General features: G+C 42.5%; 1 protein-coding gene across 5 annotated transcripts in view; it reads left to right on the top strand.

Moving 5' to 3' along the window:
* The first annotated feature begins 8,481 nt into the window (after nt 1-8,481).
* LOC121568951 (spidroin-1) overlaps nt 8,482-9,855 on the top strand; it is a 35,598-nt gene continuing 34,224 nt past the window's right edge. For all 5 annotated transcript variants that reach the window (XM_045213476.1, XM_045213475.1, XM_045213474.1 and 2 more), the window contains exon 1: nt 8,482-8,636. In XM_045213476.1, coding sequence (XP_045069411.1) covers nt 8,570-8,636 — 67 coding nt within the window. In that variant the 5' untranslated portion in view covers nt 8,482-8,569. The remainder of the gene's footprint in view (nt 8,637-9,855) is intronic.

The following is a 9,855-nucleotide window of genomic DNA, read 5'->3' as shown; positions in this document are numbered from 1 at the left end:
ACCAGTGGCCCCCGTAACCTGGCGGCCTCCTCTGCCAACCCGCTGGACCGCTCTATCGCGGCCTCCTGCTGCCCCGACGTCGTGAGCCCCCCTAAAAATTTTCTGGGGGTCTCTCCTCCCCGTGGGCCAGGCCTCTATCGTTCTCGCCCAACTCTCGCTCTTCTGTCTCCAACTCCCGCTATTCAGCTCCTCAATGGGCTTGACCCAGTCGAAGCTCTTCCTCCATTGTTCCCAAGTCCACTCTCTCTGCTCTTCACTCGGCTTGACCCAGTCGAGGCTGCCACGGAGATCTGCTAGGGATTTCCCTGGCGATGGCTCCTCGACTCGCTGCTTGGTCCAGTTGTGGTGGTTTCTTCTGTCACGATCGTCTAAGGAGGAGGACCAATGCGCAGCGTTGAAGGTGAACATATTTATTATATAAATGATCACACGATCAAAACAACAGACGATAACGTGATGTCTACGGTTGAACACAAACCAAATAAGAACAAGAAACCACAATGAATGAGTGCCAAACGGCTACCTAAGTATGACTCCCAATCAGAGACAACGAGCTACAGCCGTCTCTGATTGGGAGCCACCCTGGCCAACATAGAAAACCAAAACTAGACCCACAACCTACAACACAAAACATAGAAACTAACACCCTGGCTCAACATACGAGAGTCCCCCGAGCCAGGGCGTGACACAAATTATATGTTGGATTCATGTCTTCAACTCAACCAAAAATAAAAGGTAACGAATGGGATTAAGCCAGCGGCTCAGATGAAACTATCCAAGCAGTAGATACAGTGGGGAAAAAAGTATTTAGTCAGCCACCAATTGTGCAAGTTCTCCCACTTAAAAAGATGAGAGAGGCCTGTAATTTTCATCATAGGTACACGTCAACTATGACAGACAAAATGAGAAAAAAATATCCAGAAAATCACATTGTAGGATTTTTTATGAATTTATTTGTAAATTATGGTGGAAAATAAGTATTTGGTCAATAACAAAAGTTTCTCAATACTTTGTTATATACCCTTTGTTGGCAATGACACAGGTCAAACGTTTTCTGTAAGTCTTCACAAGGTTTTCACACACTGTTGCTGGTATTTTGGCCCATTCCTCCATGCAGATCTCCTCTAGAGCAGTGATGTTTTGGGGCTGTTGCTGGGCAACACGGACTTTCAACTCCCTCCAAAGATTTTCTATGGGGTTGAGATCTGGAGACTGGCTAGGCCACTCCAGGACCTTGAAATGCTTCTTACGAAGCCACTCCTTCGTTGCCCGGGCGGTGTGTTTGGGATCATTGTCATGCTGAAAGACCCAGCCACGTTTCATCTTCAATGCCCTTGCTGATGGAAGGAGGTTTTCACTCAAAATCTCACGATACATGGCCCCATTCATTCTTTCCTTTACACAGATCAGTCGTCCTGGTCCCTTTGCAGAAAAACAGCCCCAAAGCATGATGTTTCCACCCCCATGCTTCACAGTAGGTATGGTGTTCTTTGGATGCAACTCAGCATTCTTTGTCCTCCAAACACGATGAGTTGAGTTTTTACCAAAAAGTTATATATAATACATATGACATTCTCCCAATCCTCTTCTGGATCATCCAAATGCACTCTAGCAAACTTCAGACGGGCCTGGACATGTACTGGCTTAAGCAGGGGGACACGTCTTGCACTGCAGGATTTGAGTCCCTGGCGGCGTAGTGTGTTACTGATGGTAGGCTTTGTTACTTTGGTCCCAGCTCTCTGCAGGTCATTCACTAGGTCCTCCCGTGTGGTTCTGGGATTTTTGCTCACCGTTCTTGTGATCATTTTGACCCCACGGGGTGAGATCTTGCGTGGCGCCCCAGATCGAGGGAGATTATCAGTGGTCTTGTATGTCTTCCATTTCCTAATAATTGCTCCCACAGTTGATTTCTTCAAACCAAGCTGCTTACCTATTGCAGATTCAGTCTTCCCAGCCTGGTGCAGGTCTACAATTTTGTTTCTGGTGTCCTTTGACAGCTCTTTGGTCTTGGCCATAGTGGAGTTTGGAGTGTGACTGTTTGAGGTTGTGGACAGGTGTCTTTTATACTGATAACAAGTTCAAACAGGTGCCATTAATACAGGTAAAGAGTGGAGGACAGAGGAGCCTCTTAAAGAAGAAGTTACAGGTCTGTGAGAGCCAGAAATCTTGCTTGTTTGTAGGTGACCAAATACTTATTTTCCACCGTAATTTGCAAATAAATTCATTAAAACTCCTACAATGTGATTTTCTGGATTTTTTTTTCTCAATTTGTCTGTCATAGGGCGGCAGGTAGCTTAGTGGTTAAGAGCGTTGTGCCAGTAACCGAAAGGTCGCTGGTTCTAATCCCCGAGCCGACTAGGTGAAAAATCTGTCGATGTGTCCTTGAGCAAGGCACTTAACCCTAATTGCTCCTGTAAGTCGCTCTGGATAAGAGCGTCTGCTAAATGACCAATTTATTTATTTATTTTTATAGTTGACGTGTACCTATGATGAAAATTACAGGCCTTTCTCATCTTTTTAAGTGGGAGAACTTGCACAATTGTTGGCTGACTAAATACTTTTTTCCCCCACTGTACATCTCCTTTGAATGTTGATATTTGGTTGTGTTGTCAACCAAACACAATTCAATATTACTTTTGTAATATAGTAAATAGCCTAAAGTTAAGGCTATTTTACAAACTAATGTAACATTCAACCTTCAAATGAGTAACATATCCACGGCCACATTTTGAGGTTACTGTAACTATACATTTCTTCTTATGTAATCATATAAAGTGTGCATGTTCAAGATAGCATGCATAGCTAATTGCAAGTCTGTGGAGATCTTTGCAATTGCTGTAATAATCTGCGCAGAATCTCGAACAGCATTGATCACTTGCGCCATGTACTTTTAATGCAATCTCAACTGCAATCCAGGTCATTTGGTTCTGATATTAGATGAAGCACTGTGATATCACATTAATCTGTTGTATAAATAAACAAAATATCTGACATTTGAACTTTGCTGTGCTTTTAAATGGTTGAAAGCGCGTTGATAGACATTTGGGTGACAGCTAAACCAAAACTCAGACATTGTTTTCCCATTGGAATTTGGTTGTGGTTAGGTTGTAACCTCATTGGTCAACGTCTCAACCAAATATTACCCAATTATCCAAGTTGAAATGACGCAGTGTGCCCAGTGGGTTGTCTCAGTCTGAATAAGAGCCAGTAATTGTTACAGTGTTAATGGAGCTGTCCATTGCTGAGTGCCTGGCCTATGGGGCAGGACACTGTAGATCACCCAACTGGGCCGGCAGCTAGACTCTTGGCCATTCTCTCTCACTGGGAGCTTGGCAGAGTCATGATGTTTTGGCAGGCCGGCAAGTCTGTATGTGACCCTCTTCCTCTCCTCTCTCTTTCATCAGTCTGGATTCTATAGGACTGTTTAAAAAGCCCCACCCACCACCTCCACCTCCTGGCACCCCTGCTCCTGCTGCCCCCGGCCTGCATTTTTAAGCCAATTTCCTGCCATAGAACCCTTTTGTAACCTTTTTTTCTAAGAGTGTAGGTAATAGTGCAGCTCATGTTGGATTCCAAACTCCCCCTGTCCATATCCCTGCTGCTGGTCACCTCTTTGTCCTTGACCTGTGTGTCCTGGAGGATCCAGCTCGGGTAACCTGAGTCGTGTATTGAGACAAAAGCTTCCCTTGCATCTCTCTGTTCACCTACTGTTGTCAAGGTTTTTATATCCATTACTACTGCAGTGATTGATTGTGACTGCAGCTATTGACTGTTTGAGTTGTCCATCTGTGAGAGGGTGCATGGTGGTCTGTCAGAGGGATACTTTATTGTAAACAGATTTGTCATCAGACACAACCACCACCTGTTGGTTCTGCCACATCCTCTGGCATGTCCGTTGCACCTGCACAGCTAGGGAGGTGAGCATGTGTTTCAGCCCTTTCTGTGGTTCTTTGTTTTCTCTTACCTCAGTTTGGATATGCTACACAGAGCTGAACACTAATGTTGAGACCCCCCAGCTGAGGCCAGAGCAACTTACGAGACTAAAGCAGCATAATGCCTGAAGAGCGTAAAACCACGTAGGCCTAACACTCTGGAACCTCAGGGCTAGACTGTGGTAAGCAATTTTAAAAATACATGATACATAATTATGTCATGTGTCCAGCCACTATATTTCACTGGTTATGAAACATGTGTCTGAATAGATGGTTTATTGACATTCAGAGGAGGAATGAGGCCCTGGGACAGATGTAGTGGGCACAGGTTCATCTCAGACAGACAGACAGACGCACACACACACACACACACACACCACACACACACACTAATAATTGCACTTACCTCACACCTAAGAGATGAAAAACAGGATTGCAAATCATTTGAATGCACACACCTACGCACACCTAACAGGCATGTGAGAATCTGTCAGAAACTAAGAATTTACTGGTTGTCTTGGGACCCATGTCTCTGTGTGTGTGTTCGCATCGGTGTAGGTGTATGCATTCATTATGGGTTGTGTTTGCAGGAACTACCTGTTCAGCCGCCTCCTCCTTACCAACTATGAGGTTGTCTCTATGGTATGGTGTGTTTTTCCTGTCTCTGTTTCAGTCTGTGTGTTCAGTGAGGCACAGTGTTTTCAGTTTGACTGACCACACAGAAAAAGCCGTCCAGATGTCTGTCCACACATTACAGCCCCTGTTCTTCTCACTTCCTCTGAGTCAACGAGCCAACACTGTCTATGCCACCTCTTTCTTCCCTCTTTCTGCCCTCTTTCTGCCCTCTTTCTGCCCTCTTTCTGCCCTCTTTCTGCCCTCTTTCTGCCCTCTTTCTGCCTCTCTTTTCTCTGAAAATAACCAGTGTTCGTTGGATCCTCTCTTCAATGTATTGTGTTGACAGTAATTGTGCAGTGCACTGACCACACAGAAGCTGTGGGTTTGGACAATGTATTCAAAAAGGTCGGCATGAGTGAAATGACCAGAAAATATATATGCAGAGGTCAAACGTGAGTGAGGGAGTAATTTTCATAATTTATGTCTAAGAAGTTAGGGTTTCTGTTCACAGCACCACAATGAGAAATAATATGCAGGTGTGCTTTCAGTTCTATATAATAATGAAAATAACCAGAGTTCTTTGAATAATTCCTCTCGTTAAATGATTGTATATTGTGTATGGTTTTGGATATCAGCGTGGTGCCATATAGACTATTTTTGTATCATCATATTCAGCAGTCATGGAGGTGTAGGTGGACAGTGAGTGTTAGTGGTAGCAGCCCTCACACAGCACAGAGGAAGTGTAGAAGACAGTAGATTATGTGTGAGTCAATGAGGAACCACAGTGCCATGCATGGACCAACGCCTCTTGTTTACGAACTGAGCTGAAAAACTAGCAGAGATGGTCAGTACAAACAGCGTAATAAAATATTTTAGACAGGTTATTTCGAAGGAACATTTTTACAATGTCCCGCTGTAGAAAAATTATATAAAAATAATTTTTCATATTTTAAGAGAGGAGGTGGCATTGAGGAATATTTCAACCTGGTTGCACAGGTTTCCACATTAAACATTTATACCAACATGCTTTTCACTCAGCCTTACAGTACCTGGCAGAAACAAACTACTCTAGAATGATGTCATATTTATCCTGCAATTTACTGGGCCTTTTTCTCCCCTGGGCTGTTTGTGTACATTTCAGACATTCTGTTTGCTTGTTCTCATTCTTTTCCCTTTTCCTTATTTTTTAGGAGGCGTACAGTCACGCCTGTTTAGCAAAAATAAGACGGTCATTAATGAACCCAGTGGGTCTTGTTTGGAACACAAAGAGCAGGTTGAGTTGGTTCCACCTGACTGTGAAAGCTCTGTCTACGACTCCTCATCAGCATCTCCCTCCCCAGAGCAACAGCCCCATCCATTTATATTACACCTGTCAGTGGACTGGACTGTTGTGTATAGAGGTTTTGTGTTAGTTTGCCCGAGTGTATGTTTTCTACATATATATGTGGTCCCGTGTTGCTCAGTTGGTAGAGCATGGTGCATGCAACGGCAGGTTTGTGAGTTCAATTCCCACGGGGGACCAGTACAAAAATGTATGCACTCACTACTGTAAGTTGCTCTGGATACCCGCAACTGCTAAGTAATAAAATGTTAAATATGTGTGTGTGTGCCTGTTCCAGCCCTCTCTCTGTAAACAGTGCAGGAAGTGGAGATGACATCAGACACGCTGAGTGTGTTTACTCTGGGCAGCATCTTTATCGCTCTCCTCAATGACAAGAATTTCCTTTCCAGCTTTCAGTCTCCTTATTGTCTGTCTGTGTCCATCTACTGTGTCTTCACTAACCTGAGGTAGACCTAAAACAGCTTCCCTTGGCTTGGCAGGAACATACTAACAATATCACTCAAAAAAACATTGAACTCATGAAAAATTGTAATAAAATTAGCTTGACTGCATATTAATTCAGACATGAGCTCAATGCATGAGAAGAGTTATGGGGGCGGGGGGGGACAAGTAACTGGGTTGTCTGGTTATTGAATTGCGCCCTGAATGTTGCGGACTTGTACATTTTCTTAGGATTTTCTTGGTGCCTCCAGCCAGAATAGTGATTCATGCACTGTTTTGTCACTGTAAATTGCCACTGTGAGCTCATGCTGGGCTGGCGTGACTGTGAGGCTCTGAGTCTAAGGAGGGGTGGGGAGGATGTAGGAGATGTCTAAAGGGGTCATTATGTCTAAGGAGGGGTGGGGAGGGGGTAGGAGGGGTCTGAAGGGGTCATTAAGTCTAAGGAGGGGTGGGGAGGGGGTAGGAGGGGGTCTGAACGGGTTATTAGAGACAGAGGGCCATGTAGGGTTACTTCCTTATGGTCAGGATGTGAGTTAAAGAGGGGAGGGGTTACAGAGTAGAACTGAGCAGCAGGGACCAAATCAAATCAAATCAAATGTTATTTGTCACATACATGTGTTTAGCAGATGTTATTACGGGTGTAGCGAAATACTTGTGCTTCTAGCTCCAACAGTGCAGTAATATCGAACAAGTAATATCTAACAATTTCACAACTTATACCCAATACACACAAATCTAAGTAAGGAATGGAATTTAGGAATAAATACATATATGGACAAGCAATGACAGAGCGGCATGGACTAAGAAACAGTAGAATATTATAGAATGCAGTATATACATATGAGATGAGTAATGCAAGATATGTAAACATTATTAAAGTGACTAGTGTTCAATTTCTTAAAGTGGCCAGTGATTTCAATAGGCAGCAGCAGCCTCTAATATGCTAGTGATGGCTATTTAACAGTCTGATGGCCTTGAGATAGAAGCTGTTTTTCATTCTCTCAGTCCCAGCTTTGATGCACCTGTACTGACCTCGCCTTCTGGATGATAGTGGGGTGAACAGGCAGTGGCTGGGGTGGTTGATGTCTTTGATGATCTTGGCCAGGTGTATACACGTTCTCTTGGAGAAGGAATTTTTAAGGTTATTTAAGGTTATTGTGTTCGCTTATGTGACATTGGGTGTATCTGTTTCTGAGTGTATGGTTCATGTACTTGTTTAAGTATATGTGTTTTGATAAATGTAATAAGTTCTCGTTCAGACATGTTATAAATATGTTGTAACTATGTAATAGGATTATGTAATAATATCATACAGCCAGTCCAGTGTAGTGGATTTCCTCAGGCTAGCCACCTTGCATGTGTATACACGTTCCCATCCTTCCCCTCTGTAAAATACTGACAATGCCCTTCTGTCCTACTGCCCCTTCCTTACCATCTAAACCAGGGTTCCCCAACTGGAGGCCCACAAGCTAAATTTGGCTCGCGGGTGGTTTTATTTGCCCCCCCCCAAGTTTTCTGAGCAACATTTTTTATTTAATTTTTTATTGTTAGACATAAAAGCCTGTAAAAGCACCAGAAAACCAGCTCCAAGTGATTTTAGTTTTGGAAGCTTTTCCAAAGTATTCCCATGCATAATAGAGAGACACGTGATCGTATACAAATGTAAGCAAGGTCTGAAATGATTATGTTTTAGTCAAATATTATATCTGTTTGGGCTTCTTGCGATCAATTTGCAGTCTACAAATTATTTGTAATTATGTTCCAGCCCCCCGACCATCCGCTCAAGAAAAAATTGGTCCACGGCTGAATCTAGTTGATGATCCCTGAACTAAACCATGATCTCACCCTAATCACCTCTTTGAAGCACTGTCTTATCCTGCTCCTCACACACATTTCACATTGCAATGTTAATATACTGGCTGGCAGCCCTCCAGCTGATCAGCAGCCTGATGTGGACTGTCTTTGGATGGGCAGAGGTGGGCCTGACTGCCTGGCCTTGTCCAGAGAGAGAGGGAGGAAATGGGGCAGGTGCTTGGGTGCAGCAACGGCCAATTGCAGGGTAGAGGGCAGGGCTGGTCAGGGGGATGGTATCAGAACCAGAATCGTATTTAAGCCTTGGGCAAACACTGGAATTGTCTACTTGTGCTGTGCCCCTGTTCAGCCGGCCAGTTTCTCTCTCTCTCCTTGTCTGTCTGTCTGCCTGTTTTTTTTCTCTCTCCCGGACCAGGTCTCCTCCACCATGCTGGTAAAAGCACTCCTTCAGACCTCGCTGGTCCTATGGCTGGCACAGCACACTCTACAAGGAGGTAAGAGACATAACTAAGACTATCCATGTGGATGATGGAAGAGAGATTAGAGGAATGTGGAAGAGGGATGTGAGGGAATATGACAGAATATGAGAGAAAGTGAGAATGTAGAATGTAGGATGTAGATCACAGGTGAGAGAAGAGAGAGACAAGAAGTAAGGCCCACATTTGTGTGAGGATTGGGAAGGATAGAATGAGAGATTAAGACGTGCCACCATCATTTCTCAAATTGTAGAGTTGGCACATCAGACATTTTAGTTTTAATTAATTGTTAGAATTAATGTTGGAGTAGTTTCAAGACTGTCTTTGTAGAACATTGTTATAATAGCATTCACATACATTACATTGTGTTGTGAAACACTGTACAGTAGGTGTCAGCACAGGACTGCTTGTGACCACCTCAAATCTTCACTGGTGCTTGCTTAGTGCAGAGCAGTGTAAATTGGACTTAAATGTTTAAATGTTCATTATTTGTTAGTGCAAATATATTGCATTTTTCTGTAAATTATGGATTTGCTTGTATTTTTTAAAATAAGAATATTTAACAATTGTAGTTTGATTACTTAAATGGTTATGCATGTATAATATTCATATTATATTCATATATAAAACGTGACCTATTTTTGTTGTTGTTGAATGTGTTGCATTGTGGTCCACATTTAGTTACCTATTAGGCACAACTTATAGCATATGCAGTGGCATTCCATAAAAAAAAACTTGACAATTTGAATTGTCCAAATTAAATTGAAATTACATTTGAATTATAAGATATGTTTAATTTAATATGAATTTCCTAGTTGTGAAATTCCTTTGACACATTTAGTCCAATTTTATTTAAAAAATAAAATAGGCTCAGATTCACAGAGAATAATTGCCAGCATAATTGCTTTTATTGAATAGTTGGGGATAAAATGAAAGCAATTTAAAATTGTATGGAACATTTGAACAATTCAGATTACCTACTTTGTTTTAAACCCTGACAACATGCATTTCATGTTTCTGGTGACTTTATCTGAAAGGTCTGGAAGGCCTGTCAACATACAGATGTAGGATCTTTATTTGAGTCAGTTTGCTACAGCAGGAAAATAATCCTGCAACAACAGGAAATGTGAAATATTATGTGGATTATAATTATTTGAAATTTTTGTAGGGGTTGATACATTTTTCTTAAGGGAAAATCAAGTCTGAAATTTGAAAGAGGAAATGACAAACCTCAAAT

Source organism: Coregonus clupeaformis, unplaced genomic scaffold (assembly GCF_020615455.1).
Source record: "Coregonus clupeaformis isolate EN_2021a unplaced genomic scaffold, ASM2061545v1 scaf0112, whole genome shotgun sequence".
Lineage (NCBI taxonomy): Eukaryota > Metazoa > Chordata > Actinopteri > Salmoniformes > Salmonidae > Coregonus > Coregonus clupeaformis.
The sequence above is the reverse complement of the archived record's forward strand: the minus strand, read 5'-3'. Positions and strand labels throughout refer to the sequence as shown.